We start from the raw sequence: 17247 nt of genomic DNA, 5'->3' as shown, positions 1-17247 counted from the left end.
GTTTAACCCTCTTTGACTCGAATGTTTCCTTCACTCGAACAAGTTTTCTCGTCCCTTAAAGTTAACAATGCCTTATAAGCCTATAACTCGAAATTTCCGAAGTTGTGTTCCCCGTACGTGTCCGAGTCAAGGGGACTCAATTGTATAACTATAAAGAGAATGTTACCAAGACGGTCCAAATACAAGAGCGATAAATGTTATGGCACTACTTTCGCTATTGAAAGAATCATATTGTTGTCGGCTTAAAACTCAGAAAACTCAGTTAGAAAATTTTCTTTTCTTTGTCTAATATATTAATCAGGGTTTTATTTTTGGTTTCCCTCATCCAGAGTCTAGTTATATTTTCAATTTATAATTGGTTTTGTGAAGCTTTGGAATTAAAAAGAAATTGATATTAAAAGCTGTTTGTGGGCTTTGTTTTCGATTTAGCTTCGATTTGTAAATATAGCGATTTATTTTCATTAATGTGTTGAAAAATGATTAGATTAGATTTGTTTTAATTTCTGAGAAGATAACCTCAGTAGGTGTTGCAAAGATTAATATATTTCATCGTGATAGCCAATCCGGTTGCTAACCCGCCCGGTCATTTTTGCATTGTCAGATTAAATAATTCCTTTAAATTTAATATCATTAATTTTCTCATGGTACCATATTGACAAGAAAAGCTTTTTTAGTGCCACTTGCGATACCCTATTGACACGAAAGTCTTTGCTAAAGCCACGGGGCCCAGCTTCCAAAAAACCTTACTCACCCGCCTTCAGTTCTCTCCAATTGCTAATAATATATTTTTTGATTTTTCAGGGATTGAACATACGCATCCAGAGCTACGAGATAATTACGTAAGGGTTAATTATTTGATTCGCCATTTCTTCCTTCCCACTATCAAGTTGAAACTAGCGAGCTGTATGCGGTTTTTTCTCCAGCGGAGACGACGAATTTTTGATTTGTCTAAATCAATCTATCAACACTTATCATAGCCCTGAATTGTCCAGGTCAGACGTGTGGAAACGTCCTCGACCCGTTCTTAAAAGAGTAGATACGAAAAATATAAGATTTAAACTGCGAAGGTTGATAACTGTGTGCAGTTACACCATAACAGTTATACATTTCAAAAAGATAATTGTAAAAAAGTACGAGCGGTTTATAGAGGCCCATGTGTCTTCGCGGTGGCCTGCAAACCTGTAAAGCTTTATTATTATATAACTATGTTCCGTATATACCAAGTCAGACTATTTCCTTTTGCAGGACAAAAAAGCCAGTTTTGACTACAATAACAATGATACCGATCCAATGCCCAATTATACGTGGCGAGAAGACAATACGTAAGAATTTATCAGGCTTTTTTATTAGAACATGAGGCTGAAATTTGGCCCAAACCTAAAAACAAATTATATTAAGAACACTCCATGATGTAGGTGTTGATTGACTATTATTGAAAAGCAACCCGTACCAAGATCAATGACTACAGTCACTCTTTGATTTAAGCCTCTATAATTCGAGTCTTTCTGTAATTCGATATAAAATGTTAATCCACTCCGCTGTAAAGTCGTATAAGATACTCTCCGTAATTCGAATCTTTCTCTAATTCGATGTTAATTTTTGGTCCCTTGAAGATCGAATTAGAGAGAGTCAACCATAGTCCATTTGCTTAATAAAGAATGGAAATTAAAAGTCTACTCTGCACCAGAGTGTATCGTTTCGTATTACACTAGTAGTACCTCTACGGCAATGCATTTTGAAATTAGTCGTAGATATCGGGTCTGTGTACAGATTTGACTTCCAAGCCTGAAGGGCTAGACTCAAGACTGCTGGATGGGAAATGAAGCCACTTATTTCCCATCCAGAATGCCCGCGCGTGGTTTTTACACAAAAGCCGAATTGAAAGTAAAATCTATCGCTAGATTTAAAAAAAATACCGGGTGCGCCACAAAAAAGTTTCTCTCTTTAAAACTAATTTTCTGGAAATCTAAAAATTTTAAAAGAACCATTCCTATTTCATTGGAAAGGAGAATGATAAACTTGAATTTGGATGGGTCATTTATTAAATTCGGTTCATCAGATCAAAAGTTATCCTCAATTGAATAAAAAAGTTACTTTCAGAAAGTGCTCGAAAACGTTGAAAATCGACCTATCAAATTTTTACCTTAAAATTGTCAATCGCAACAGCCTTTACATGATTAAAAGCATTTTTCGGTAATAAAACACATAAATTTCGAAACTGAAAGGCCGAAAGGGTTTAAAATCTTCATCAAAATCACTTTAATTTACTTTTACCAAAATTTTCCTCCGATTTTTGGTTTTAGATTGGATAAAGTCTATGTAAGGCTGGATGTATCTCGAAACCCATATTTGATGTATTTCTATGAATTTTACCAGATATTTTTGTCTTTTTCGACGAATTTTCTGCCTTTATTGAAAATCAACCTTCCTTTATACAACAAAAGGTCATTTAGACAGCTAATTATCATTTTTAATGACAGAAACGAAGATAATGATGTATCGTGTAATTATGCTTCTGTTTAATTTGATATGTCGATTATTAACGCTTTTGAGCACTTTCAGAAAGTAACTTTTTTATTTAATTGAGCATAACTTTTGATCTAATGAATCGAATTTAATAAATGACCCATCAAAATTTAAGTTTATCTTTCTTCTTTCCAATGAAATGGGAACAGTTTTTAAAACATTTTTAGATTTCGAGAAAATTAGTTTTAAAGAGAGAAACTTTTTTGTGGCGCACCCGGTACAATCCTCGAAAACAAAGAAACCGCTAGATACAATCTTTCGTCATGATCGCGGCACGTTCTAAGCGCGTTCTGGATCGATGGGAAGTAGAAGTGGGAAGTGGCTTCACTTTTTCTTGCCTAGGAAAGGTTAGAGATTAAACTCAATGGTCTACAGCCTATTAGACTGATTTAATTATTTCTAGTTTCTCCAATAGGCATGGCACAAGATGCGCTGGTGAAGTTGCAGCTAAACCGAACAATACACGATGTCTGGTGGGCGTCGCTTATGGGGCAAGGATCGGAGGTTTGATTTTTATTGTTGTTTTATTCATTGTTGATAACCCTAACTGTTTCAAAATAATCTAACTTTAGACTGAAATCGGCCTATATCGTCGCTGTAAGATAAGAGTGCCTTATGTCCATTTTTGACATTTTGAGGAAATAGCATTTTAAGTATTCTCATATTTGTAGTATTGGACATGAGGCACTCTTATTTTACAGCGACGATATACTATATAGAGAAAAATAAAAGACCTTTCGTTCAATAATTAGAAATATTTTCAGAATTAATAAAGGGAGGGAATAATAACTTTAATAAGGTTCGAAAAAGTCGAAAAAATTAAAAATTAAAAAACGAAGAGGTAGGGCGTTTATTAGGCTCCTGGGAGTTAGATTGAACGGGTACTATTGAAACCAAATGTGTAGTCTACACAATTGGCAGCTCTAGACCTTACTCTGATACTACAAAGAGTAGGAGTTTTACGCTTGAAACGAAAGAAGATATGACGTAATCTATCAAATGTGTTGAACTGAAATTTCCAGAAGTCTGTCTTATTTTCATTACAGGTATCCGAATGCTGGACGGAGAAATTACAGATATGATCGAAGCACAATCATTACGTCATAATCGAGACTACATTGATATTTATAGTTCATCATGGGGCCCGGAAGATGACGGTCGAACTGTGGAAGGGCCCGGATTATTAACGGAACAAACCCTGGCGGCCGGCGCTAAACTGGTGAGCATACAATGATTAGAGAATCTATAGTCGTGAAAAGGAGTAACCATTATTTAAAGTAGCCAACACAGTGCTTACATGATGTCAGTGTCAACCATAAAAAAATTCTAACGGTAAAATCTAGCCTGTACTGGACCTTGACTTGCTTGGTATTTCCATATGATGGTGTTGCCAAGAAGGGGATCAGACCCATTGAGTTTCAAGCCCGAAGGGCTAGAGGTCAATCTCTAACCTTTCTCAGGCAAGAAAAATTGAAGCCTTAAAATATGCGCCGTATTTTTGATGACGGATTGAATCTAGCAATTCCTTTGTTTTCGAGTGATATATTTTTCGAAATTAAGCGGTAAATTTTAGTTTCAATCTGTCATTTGTGTAAAAACCAGGCGGGTCGCTCAAGGCCGCGCAACTTTGGTAGGATTTGTTGGCTTCAAATCCTACCAAAGAGATTGACCTCTAGCCCTTCGGGCTTGAAACTCAATGATCAGACCCCGTGTGCACTTTTTATGAATACAAAAGTTGTGAAATTTTCTATCTTAATTCAACATGGGGTATAAACCCTCTGTTCAGAAATTTAAAAAAAGCTAATCTTGTACTATCATCCAAACTTTTACAGTTAGTTCACCAATACTGTTTTTAGAATATTTTTCTTCTTTCACCATTTTATAGGGTCGTAAAGGAAGAGGCAGTATCTTTGTGTGGGCTTCAGGTAACGGTGGCAAACAGATGGATTACTGCAACTGTGATGGTTATACGAATAGTATTTACACCATATCTGTTTCCGCTGCCACCGCACACGGTAAACAGCCTTGGTATCTTGAACATTGTGCTTCAACTTTGGTGTCAACGTACAGTAGTGGAAAGAGTCGCCATGACAAACATATTGTAAGTATGGGCCACGATATATTAACGACACTATTAAGATACTGTTGACATCTAGATATTAGCGAGTTTATGTATTTGCACTTTCGAGGACGGTAGAGTGACTGGAACGATTTGAAATAACCTGCACTTCGGACCTGCAAAATCGGGGATGGTAAAAGAGCTGATTTACCGTCGTCCTCAGTTGATCAGGATCCAGTCAAATTAGAACCTTTCTGTCTCCGTTCCAAAAAAACACATACATAAACTCGGTATTTAAAGATAATCTGAAAGATCAGAATTTCAAGATTATGAATATCGAATGATTAGCAAGCAGTCATCTTAAGTTTTTCTAGCGATTCTTCTTCTACTTTAGGTGACGGCAGATTTGAAGGGTGGTTGTACGGATAGCCATACAGGAACTTCCGTTTCTCCTCCAATGGTTGCAGGTGTGGCTGCACTAGCGCTCGAAGTAAAGTAAGTTCCTCATTCGTTATATATAGCATTGGGGTTCCTCTTACTCGATAATCTCATTCGTTTTATATAGCATTGGGGTTCCTCTTACTCGATAATCTCATTCGTTTTATATAGCATTGGGGTTCCTCTTACTCGATAATCTCATTCGTTTTATATAGCATTGGGGCTCCTCTTACTCGATAATCTGTATCCTGAATGTGATTAGGTCTCTAGGTCATGCTAGACTAGAGTCTATAGAATAGAGTTTATTTATGACTGGATTTATGACTGGATTTTGCTTTCTGATGATGTTTGATGGCATGAGTCCAGTCTCCGGGCTCTGGTCTTGCAGCTTGAGTTCCTTTTTGGACCTACCCCGGTGGAGGTCCTATAAATTAACCGTTGTATGTTCGTTCGTTCGTTAGTTACCAGCTTTTCTCGAGATTGGCTCATTAGTTTTTTCTGATTTTTTGCACAAAGATGCATAACTATAAACCCTCGAATGTGACGGAGCCCGATTTTCGAAAAAAAAATTTTTAGGCAAATTTTGGCCAAAAAACGGCTAAAAAACGGGTTTTTTGGACTTTGTGAAAAATTTGATCATTAAATTTTATAGGTAAAAGATGGCTCAAGCAGATTTTTGGAAAAAAAATTTTTTGGATCAAAAAACGCATGTTTATCTATAAGAATCACTATTAATAAGCATACATCAATGTTCTTAGTCAAATTACTCAATTATTTTTATGAGATAGATGTATTTTTTGCTCATGAGGGCTTACTTTTGAAGAATATGTGTGTTTAAACATGAAATTTAGGCTACTTGGCGTGTTTTTAAAGAAAAACTGGCCAAATTCGATATTTTTTTATAAGCACATTATCAATTACTTATAGGTATTAGCGTTTCTCGAGGTTGGCGCTTTCATTCTTTATGATTTTTTGCACAAAGATGCATAACTATAAACCCTCGAATGTGACGGAGCCCGATTTTCGAAAAAAAAATTTTCAGGCAAATTTGGGCCAAAAAACGGCTAAAAAACAGGTTTTTTGGACTTTAAAAAATTGGATCATTAATTTTTTCTGATTTTTTTGAATGAAAGTAGGTAAAAGATGGCTCAAGCTAGACTGGAGTCGTTTATTATAATGCGTGTAATACTAATAATACCAATAATAATAATACGGGATTTAGTTTGTATAAACGACTGGAAGAATCCGGTGTTCCAGCCTTATAGATACAGGGGCTAGCTACGCAGATACTTGCGTAGCGAGAAAATAATTTATCAAGCAACAACAAACTCTCAAAACGAAATCAACTCAAATGAAAAACTTTCAATACACAAATCCACACATATTCTTTTTTCTCAAGAGTTTATTTGAGCAGGAAAAAGTTATAATTGCAATATTGACACTTTTCTTTTGTTTGGAGTTAGTGCACAAAGGTTTCTAGACGACTAAAATTGTTCCATTCATTACTTTTTGCTTTATTTCTACTATGTATAAATTAGTCGTCTAGCTTGCTAGACTAGGCTCAAGCAGATTTTTGTATAAAACGAATGAGATCGATGTTTTTTTTGCTCACGAAGTCTTGAATATGAAAGAATATTTATAGAGCATGAAATTTTGGTTTCTAAACGGTTTTTATAAGAAACAAACGACTAATTTTAATAGATCGTCACTATTAGTGTTCCGAATGATTGTTTAATGGTCACGCTCACATAGATATCAATTATATATGTGTGTTAAATGCATAACCAGGTAGGTCCATAAAAGTATCACTTGTTTTAATCTCAAACACCTTTTTCAGTCCCTTGAAATAGAAAGATGTCCTTAACTCGATTCAAATAATGGTTCACTTATTACTGGGCTAAAGCAGGGTTCAGGACTCAAACATGAATTACCATGCTATACGCAAACTATACGCTTTGATTCGTTTAAATTTAAGATTTAAGTAGGATTTCCTAAAAGACTGCTTAATGGGTCGAATCTTTCAAACGAATATAATATTCAGTCTACGCGTCGTCAGATTATATACTTGTTTATACTTGGTATTGATTTCCACAATACACCGTGGATGAGGTTTGAGTTTGAAGCTTGTTTCCAAATGATACACGGCGTATCAAAGCACATGATCCAAAAACTGCGTGTCAGTATCGTAAGCTGGCAGACAGTTAAAACCATAGCGAGAACGCTTCTAAAGGAACGACTTCTACATATAATTTCCTATAAACTTCTTTTATTCTCTCTTTTCCAGCCCTAAACTAACATGGCGTGACGTTCAACATTTACTGGTCGAGACATCCAGCCTAAAGAATCTAGAAGACAGTGATTTCCAATATAATGGTGTGAAAAAGAGGTTCAGTCACAGCTATGGTTTCGGTTTGATTAACGCAGACAAGATGGTTACCATGGCAGAAAAATGGCCAACTATCGGTGAACAACATGTTTGTGTGAAAGAAAAGGAAGTCTTATACCCGTATGTAAGATTCCTGTTTTTAGATTTGGGCTATTTTATTAAATTTCCATACAGGGGGTGGACGAACCTTTTCAAGGCAAAAAAGGTTCTTAGAAATGTGTGGAAACCCCCTGGAGAATGGCAAAGTTTGCAGAAGAACCCTTGGGAAAAATTTATCATACCTTAAAAGTGAAGGTGAACAAACTAGAATCAGTCTTTTACACCTGGAATAGCTGGAAATGGAATATCCTATTTTATGTACTTAGATTTGCAGTTGGCACTCAATGTTGTTTTAACGTTCATCTAACGTTTTATGGACGTCTGTTGTATGTTCTGTAATCGAATATATCACTTAAAAGTCCTCTTTATCGTTTTTCGAGTGCTTTCTATTGGTATAAGTAGTTTTGGGTTTTAGTCTGGCTGAAATATGATAAAACAGGGCTGAACCTTGAAAAAAATTCCTCACTATTTTGCTTGGTACCGTTGGAAGAAGAATTTTATGTAGATTAACATACTCTAGAGCCTCATGGTGAGGCCCTTGGGGAAAACTTTTGGTAAAATCAAGCCTGAAGTGTACTTTTTTTCCCTAAAATAATTAAATTTTTGAGCACTGTACTGTACATCAGCAACACTAAAAACCTAACACTAAAAAGTCTTTAAAGGTCGGCGTTATCTCCATTTTCGCCCAAGGGCTTTTGTCTTGCACTTGGCCCATTTCATATCATGCATGACACTGTTTAATTGATTGTGGTTTTCAGAAATGTTTGTCGGGACAAACCCCCCCTGCTAAATCTTTGAGACAGGGATATTAATTGAGTGTTTTAAAAGGCACCTATCATTGCCAGGTTGCCAGGATAGCACTTTTCAAGGCGTATTATAGCGAAGATGGGCCCTTAATGTTTTATTTCACCAATACTTTCCCCCGTGGGCCTCACTGTGAGGCTTTGAGTAAGTTAAGCCTAAAAAAATTCCGTTTCAAAGCGTACCAAGAAAGTTAACGTGGGATTTTTTTCAAGGTTAAATTTTATTTCTGCCATACTATTTTATTGACCTTGAAATTTCGTCAAATATTTGGGTCAAGGGGTTTTGTCTGTGATGTCAGTTTTTGGGTCCTAAAAAATTTCCCTAGGCCTTTTCAGAGATCTCCCTTGCAAAAAACTCATTGAATACTTCATTCTTTGAAATGGACCAGGTTTGGCCAGGTTTTATATCAGAATGCTAAGGGTTCGCCCCCTACCATAAGAAATCTAGAAATTTTAAGCTAATAGTTTTATAATTTTTTGACCCACGCAAACCCACTATTTCCTTTACTCTGAAATCAATTAAAAGTTTCAGCTTCAATTTTTTTCATGGTAATTCTACTCTGATTTCAGGCAAAATCGTTTCAACAAATCCCAACCCTTGGTCCTCCACCTTAACACGACAGCGTGTCACGGAACGAAACAATACATCAAATATATCGAACACGTGCAGCTGGTGGCTTCGCTTTTCCACTACAAAAGAGGCGCCACTGAAATCTCCATACAATCTCCTATGGGGACGATCAGTTGGGTCCTCAGGCGCCGTGATAGAGATGATATGCCGGGTAATTTCAACCAATGGAAATTCTTGTCCACTCATTTTTGGGGAGAAGATCCGAGAGGGATGTGGAAAGTCTCGTTTTATAGCACAGGTAACTACTTTCTTTTTCTTTCTTTTTTTCGATATGTGTAAAGGAACTCAAATAGTTTTACATTTGTGTTTCAAAAAATCTTTACTCCATATTGCATCCTTCACAAAGTCTAACTTTCATCAATACAACTTTATTGAATCTGTTCCCCTACAGAGTAGTCTTCAACGGAATGGAGAGAAAATTCACTGTATAAAATGCTGGAAGTGTTCAGGCGAGGTCGGCCTAAAATCGGGGAGTACACTCCTCGAGAAAAACCTAGCTGAAAAAGTTACCGTAAGTTGGTCTAATATCGACATCCCCGTCTAATTTCGACACTCTTCTTTAGAGACAGGAATAATATGAAAGTTTGAATCACTGATTGAAAAAGGATTATTCCTCTCTGACCACTAAGCAAAGAAAAACAGTTTCAACTCTTATATAAATTTCAGCTGATAAAATGGGTGTCGGAGCTAGATGAGGGATGTCGACATTAGACCAAGTTACGGTTACATTCCGCCATTTCTCTCAATAATACGATAACTACTCACTACCTTCTTTAGGATCCAGTTCAGGTCAAGGCCAAGGTTTCGCTCAAGAAATGAAGTTACGAATCTACGGTACCGAGGAGAAGCCTGGGGAGGACACGAGCAAAAAGATTGATTCCTCCCTCTGTCATGCTGAATGTTCGTCTTATTGCACGGGAACGGAAAATCACGAATGTGACAGCTGTAAAAATCTACATTATCTTGATGATTCCGGAACCAAGGTATGTTCAGCAGTTTTGAAAGGTCTCCCGTCTTAGACTGATACCTTTCTCGGTAAAGTTTATAAATAGGCTTTTCAGTTTCAAACGGAAGCATAATTCACCAAAATTTCAATACCTTATTGGGGAAAACTTCGTCGGGTAAAAGTGACGAAATTTTGGACAAGTGACGAATATTTTCCCCGACGAAAATTTTCCCCAGCCTTAATGCGTTTACCAACTACCAGCAAGTAACGAATTTTTCCCCGGCGAAAATTTTCCCCGACGAAGTTTTCCCCAATAAGGTTATTTTGATGCTAATTTGCTGCGTAAAATCCATTTTCCGTCTCAAACGAAAAACCTCCCGTTGGTCACTGGTAAAGCTACCTGAAACCTAACTGTTTGATATTTTTTTTTGTGACGAGTTAGTTTTAACGATACTTGCTTGCTCCTTGATGGATTTGCGTGGTCCCGTTGTTTGTAAAATTGTAAGCCCATTCATATTCCTTAATCAATACACCTTTTTGACCGTAGCCGCCAATTGCCGCGCGAGCAGTTTTTTGTCCGCTTTATCCGACTAATACCGTCCCAGTCCTTTTTTCTTACCTATAGACAATAGAAAAATGTTTCAAAAAAGGATTGGATCGAGTTTAGGGGGATAATTGAATAATTAAGTGGCACGCGCCTGACCGCACGACTACGGTTGAAAATGTGTATTTGATACCCATCCTAAAGGCTAACGCCCTGGCTCGTTGATTGGATATATCGAAAAAGGGTTTAATAAGGGTTTAGGTTTAATAATTACATCGCTTTGAAATTTTTGAAGCAAGCTTAATAAATTCAATCTTGTTATGAAAATATTTAAAGGACGGTTGATTATAACATATAGCTAAACTTCACTCCCTTGATACAAGAGGATATTGTCTCCGGGGGGGGGGGGCACTCGATTGAAATCGAACCCTTAAAGTGCAGAGAAAATTTTGCAAATGAAAATGTTTGACCATTTTCAGGCAAAATATGGTCAGACCCTTAGAGTGCAATTTTTCTCATCTTTGCTGATTTTGACCCTTACAGTGCACTTTGGGAGGCTTGAAAAATATACCCTTAAGGGCCGCGCGTGCGGTAGGTCGTTTACCTTGAGAGCCCCTGGGTATTGTTCATTCCGTTATCAACAGAATCAAACCTATTCACCATCTCACACTATTTATGTTTAGCAATAATATTCTTTATTTTTTACAGCATTGCGTGGCCACCTGTCCAGCCAAAATGTATTTAGACAACGAAAAGAAACAATGTCTCTCTTGCCACAACACATGTCTTAAATGCTCTGGTCGCAACGAAACAGATTGTGTCACGTGTTACCCTGATGACGTCATGTTAAACGGACGATGTGTCAAAGAATGCCCGAAAGGTCAGTCGTTGTAAATATCTATCGGTGCAAAATAGGCTTTTCCAAATCATATGCCCCTCTTGTATAGATCCAATTTCTTGTGGTGCAGCACTTTAATTTCTAACTCAAAATACCCATAACGACTCCTATGGGGTCCAAGGCAGTTTCTTGTTCAACCGCTCTGGAATTCTGAGTTTTCATAGATTGAGAAATGCTACCCCTAAAGGGATTTGACTTATTTGATATTTTATTGGTGTGGCGGTAGTCGCTCTTGACTCATGTCTGGACGGTCCGAGTTCGATTTCCACAGTAGTACTACGGTTCATTTGGCAAATGAGCATACATTCGCCCAGGTCAACCCATGCGAAGCGAATTGTGCATTATGACTCTGATTCAAGAATGTGAATCATATGCCAGACATGTGGTATGTGATGGCACTCATCCCGTTCTACGCTCGCGAAGAGCACATACTCTCTTGCGTGGGTTGGAGTGTCATCACTATGCATCATGGTATCTGAACAGCGCTATGCGTTCCGACTTGAAAGCGTAGGAATTCCTAGCTTCGTAAGCCATTCCCTAATTATTGGGAGCGTTCATATCATCACAAACGTTCTGACTTTAAAGTTTCTTGGTTTCTGAGCTTTGCAATGATCTTTCGCATTTCATGGAAAGTGTATAGCTTTCTTCCTTCCATAGGTATGTTTAAGACACAAGACACACATAACAAGGAGCTTCATCATTGTCAATTCTGTTTCAAGCGATGCACATCATGCAGCGGAACCTCATCAAACTGCAGTTCGTGTCATAAAGGCTCCACACTTCACGGAAACCAATGCGCGGCAGCGTGCGCCAGTGACCAATGGCTGGATGGCAATAAATGTAAATTGTGTCACAATTCCTGCAAAACGTGTATTGGTGGCATGGAGTTCAATTGCACGAGCTGCTCCAAAAAGATTTTCAATGACAAATATGATAGGTTTGTACAGTAGATTTCTAAGAATCCACTTTCTTGCTTTTAAGTGAGTCGATGGTTTAATTCCATCTGCTTTTTTAATTAACGTATGGCTATCCCCTCGTGAATTCTGTTTCTATTTTTTTTTGTAGTCAGTATAGATTTCGAACTGAAATCTAAAAGCTTCAAATTCGTCTGCCGAGTACTTTCATGTTTCTTTTCCTGTGTTGAATAGTTTGGTAAAGGCTTCTAGCTAGCTAGCATGAACTGAAGTCTAATAAATTCAAATTCGGCTTTTATGGGGCTGCTATATACTCACGTTTCTTTCCTGTGTTAGATAGTTTGGCACAGGCCATCGAGGTTCTACACATAGCATCAAACAAGTATAGCCTTGATCGTTTGCGAACTCCAATACGGGGGTACTTTAGAACACTAGGAAAGGTTGGAAAAAGTTTTTGGAATACAGTATCGAAATTCGATTATCCTTGGAAAGTCACAAGGGTATTGTTGAAGTATTTGGAAATAGTGTCTAGAATTTTCGTCACGTTTTATCAACTATCGACATTATTGTTTTGTCACATTATTATCAGCTTTGAGAGGTCTTGACCTTTTGGATAAAAATAAAAATCAATTAACATACACTCGTCTCCATTCCCTAAGAAAAATTTATCGTATCCATATATTTTATAATAGATATCAAGAATCGAGGGACCTTTGTATAGCATAGCCCATTGTATATAATAATAGCATAATAGCGAAACTCGAGAGAATCCAACAAGGATTTTGAAAACTTAAGTTGTTGGTATAATAAATATCAAGAATCGAAAAACAACCCCTGGAAATTCTTCTCCGATTACCCCCTGGAAATGTTCGTCCACCCCCTGTATGGATATGAAATGGAATGTCCCAAACAAAACTCGAGTGAATCCAACTCTTTGTGTGGTCTTTTTATAAGAACAAGTTGTTGAGACTAGGCTTTACTATTATTATTTTATTTTTTAGAGTCTCAAATTGTTCTAATCATGTTCTTACTTTTAGAATAGTGGTTGAGGTGCTTCAAGCTTTATATACCAAATTCTAACTATACTTTGACCCTTATATTTACTTCAAAATTAGTTATTCTAAGCTCAGCCTTGTTCTTATTTTATTTATTTTTCTGTGTCAGTGTTGTTATATAAAAAGAATTCGGGGTCCAATGAATATAGAGTCTAAGGAGGCGCAACTAAAAACTTTTGATTTGCAAAAAGTGGGGGGGGGGCATGGCCCCCCGGTGGTGTGAACCCTTTTATTCTAGGCTCAGCCTTTTTCTTAAGTTATTTTCAACTTCTTATGTTAGTGCTGTATATAAAAAAGTGTAATGAAAAATTCAAGCCTTCTTTTCAGGATAAAACTTTGACCTTTCGTTCTACCTACGCTTATATGAAGCACACACGTTTCCGTTCACTTCAAATTGTTTTGTTCATAATCCCAAACAATGTTTGTATTAGAAGAGATCATGGCACTGAATTATTTTCCGAGCCGAAACAACATTAAGACAAAGTCCATGTAATGTTCAATAAACGTCCATGAACGTTAGAAAAACGTTTTGTTACCAGCGTGGTTAAGACACAGTTGTCTTTCTCTAATTCAATCTTCAAAAACGGAGCCTTTTTTCATATTAAAAGAAAGATCCGATGTTTTACTTCGACTTGCAGAAATATTCGAATTATATTTGTTCGAATTAGAGAGGTTCGAATTAGAGTGAATTTAAAAGATTCACTCTTTCAATGCAATCTTGCTCTCGATAACACAAGATAGGAATTAGTCATTAGTCATCTACCAAAATAAACTTTTTTCGGCACCTTTCAGCTTCAACCTGTGTTGACTTGAAGTTAAACACAAGAAATAGAACATTTCCGTACCTGTTCTTGCTTTGTTTGCTTATTTTGCTGAAAGTCTGGATTAAAAACCCACAAAACTATCCATGAAAAGAACAGTTCGCCGCAAAATTCTAATTTTTTTCGTGAGTTTGGTCAACCAACTTTTGCCCTTGAAGTGCTTTTGAAACTTTTCTTTCACCGGATAACTCCTGGGATGCATCGTTTTTTTATAATTTGAGCATTTGATGTGATTCCCGCACTCGAATACAGAAGATTAGGGATTTTCACAAATATGCTATACCAGACAATAATTTATCTCTATGTTGAGGAGGTCATTTTTCTGTCCCGGGGGTCTCTCCAAAAAAACCTAAGAAATCCTTGGGAGTCGAATTACAAGGGAATCTTTTAGATAATAGGCAAATATCCCAGGGGTGTCTTTGAAATAACAAGGGGAAAGGGGAAAATGATGTCATTCAAAAGTGTGTATAATTTGTGATGATTGTGATTTTCGAAATTAAGTTGTTTGTTATTTTTTGTCGAAACCGTGAACGGTGGTGAATCGTGTCAAAAAGGATAAAGTCAATATTTGTGTCTGCTTTCTAAGTCTTTATTTTGACCAAAGTGAATTTTTTGACCCCATTAAAACCTCATAACAACTAATATTTCCCTTTTTTGTGACCAAAAAACTGCGTAGTTGTGGATTTTTTAGAACGACTGAAGTTTGAAGAAAATTTGTATATTCTTCATGTATGCTTCAATATTACGTCATTTTCCCTATCAGAAACACCTAAATTAAGCCTGAACTTGACCTCCTCAAGATTAAAATTTCAAAAACTAAAGCAGAGGGTAGAATGACTCGGCCTTTTTTACTGGGCGTTTCCGATGTAATATGACTTAGAAGCCTACTTTGTGCATGATGCTTGTCCCCCTCTAAATCTCATAATCACGTCCGTTAACCCGAAGGATCAAGTTTTGTAAATAGACTACGTGGGTTGGGGTTCCACATTTCAGAGTAACCGTTAATCAGAGAGTTACCGAAGAAACCCGGTAACATTCATAACCGTACATATTACAATATGTTTGCTTGCAAGCTCAGTCTGAAAACTTATATAAGAAGTGCTTGTTGTTCCTTTGGAATGAAATTTCTAAGACAGACTATGGATTCCCTTTATCTCACAGGAATGTCATATTTTAAGTGTTTTCACTCCATCCCAAAGTACTTAAATTGAAAAAACATCACAAAATTTTCAAGAGGAATATGACGGTCTAAAAACGCGATTAAGGCTTTAGAAAATGGTTTCAATTTTCACAACATGACTCAAAGGATATTATATCTGAGCAATTGAACCCCCGTTTATAGTCTGACAGACGCCCTTTGTTCTATGACATTATTTGCACAATCCAGGGGGTATTAAAAGGAATATCATTTTCTATCTATGTCAGGCCAAAGACAAAACACGTGAAAATTGAGATTTCTTGTAAGGTGTTGCTTTGACTCCTTTGGTAGAATTTATTTTTTCGTCGATTTGTGGATGGTGTGATTTATTTGTGTTCTTAGTGTTTTATTCCGGACGTCTTTAGTTCACGATGTAGTTTCACCACGGATTTCTGTAAAGCCCAAAGGGCTAGATGTCGTGCTTTCTAAGCTCTTCCAAGCAAAAAAAAGTAAATATCGCAAGAAATATTGTTGCTATTGTTTTCGAAAACCCGCGAAGCTTCTTATTGGTCAAGCGCTGAAATTATATTGTAATGTCACGTGACCTAGGTAGGATTTTCTATCTAACCAAGGCATACTTCTCAGCAAAAGCACGAAATCTGACCTATTCGGGCTTTATAAATCTATGGTCCTTCCTCTCTGAATTACGAGGGTAGGGGGTTACAATCTAAGGGGTAACAAGTTTTTAAATAAAAGATTATTTTTAAGTTATCGAGCAAAAACTGTTTCCTTGTCATACAAGGTGTTCCATAAAAAATCCTCAAAACATTTGAATTTTGATTTGAATGACAAAAAGGAAAGTTGGGAAAATGGATGAGGATACGGTTGGTCTTTTTCAAGTTCGCGGGTTAAGAAGAGGTTGTTGCTCATGTTATTTATCAAAGCGACCTGGACTGATACAGGTTTTTTATAAGAGTATCCAAAAGTTTTGAAGCCTCGGGATTTTCTTAACTTTTTTAATTTTAAGACTAAAAATGTTCTTAACATGTTCTTATTTTCGCCATTTTTTGAGTATTTCTATCATTTTCTTAAGAAATCGGGTGCTTTTAATGTTCTTAACTTGTTCTTAACATTAAAGCCTTATGTTCTTATATAGTTTGTTCCTATAAGAAGAAGAGTGTATTGTCAAAAAAATCTGTATTTTCATTTCTCAAAGCATAAAAATCAAAACATTTAGGAAATATAACAATCAAGAAAAATGCAGAAGATATTTCAATCCTTTTTATTTCTACTAATTTACAGGTAACATATAGGATGGAAATTTTATTCTTTTAAAGCTGCTTAGAAAAGACGTTTTCTTGACATTTACGATTTGGACAACCCACTACCGTAAGTTGGTCTAATGTCGACATCCCTCTTCTAATTTCGTCACCCTTTTTTAGAGATGGGAATAATAGAAAGGTCGAAATCACTGATAGACAAAAAATCTTTCCTCCCTGATCGCTAAGCAAAAAAGATAGTTTCCATCAGTGATTCCGGCCTTCATATTATTCCTGTCTCTAAAGAAGGGTGTCGAAATTAGTAGAGGGATGTCGACATTAGACCAACTTAAGGCGTAAGCATTAGAATAACGTTCATACCATAATATACGTAACGTTAACGGTAGTGTTATACGTTGGCCCATCTTTCGCAAAAGAAGGGAGTACCGTTTTCACTTTCACCTGCTCAAGGAGAACACCAAATCTGAATAATCAAGAAGATGAATAATCAAGACCTCGTACTTTGCCTTAAAAGAACAATTTTTTGAAAAAAGTGGAATTAAAAGCTTGGAATTTCAGTCCAAAGTAGGGCACCATATTTCTAAAATTCACCATTTTTAAAGATTACATAAGCGAACTTATTAGGCACTTCAAAACATATTTGAAGCAAGAGAGAGACTTTCATTCATTTCTCTATATTTTAAAGATTTTACATGTAAAGATGTTATAA

At 36.5% G+C, this 17247-nt stretch overlaps 1 protein-coding gene across 1 annotated transcript in view; it reads left to right on the top strand.

Annotated features, from left to right (window-relative positions):
* Positions 1 to 17247, top strand: part of LOC136808952 (proprotein convertase subtilisin/kexin type 5-like) — a 38372-nt gene that overhangs the window by 11403 nt on the left and 9722 nt on the right. Inside the window, exons 5-15 of the mRNA XM_067065518.1 lie at positions 802 to 839; positions 1246 to 1322; positions 2942 to 3030; positions 3573 to 3745; positions 4412 to 4627; positions 4980 to 5080; positions 7308 to 7529; positions 8882 to 9180; positions 9720 to 9925; positions 11141 to 11312; positions 11988 to 12267. Of these exons, the coding sequence (XP_066921619.1) occupies positions 802 to 839; positions 1246 to 1322; positions 2942 to 3030; positions 3573 to 3745; positions 4412 to 4627; positions 4980 to 5080; positions 7308 to 7529; positions 8882 to 9180; positions 9720 to 9925; positions 11141 to 11312; positions 11988 to 12267 (1873 nt within the window). The remainder of the gene's footprint in view (positions 1 to 801; positions 840 to 1245; positions 1323 to 2941; positions 3031 to 3572; positions 3746 to 4411; positions 4628 to 4979; positions 5081 to 7307; positions 7530 to 8881; positions 9181 to 9719; positions 9926 to 11140; positions 11313 to 11987; positions 12268 to 17247) is intronic.

This window comes from Clytia hemisphaerica, unplaced genomic scaffold (genome assembly GCF_902728285.1).
Source record: "Clytia hemisphaerica strain Z4C2 unplaced genomic scaffold, Clytia hemisphaerica genome assembly, whole genome shotgun sequence".
Lineage (NCBI taxonomy): Eukaryota > Metazoa > Cnidaria > Hydrozoa > Leptothecata > Clytiidae > Clytia > Clytia hemisphaerica.
Note: the sequence above shows the minus strand (reverse complement) of the source record. Positions and strands in the feature narration are given on the sequence as shown.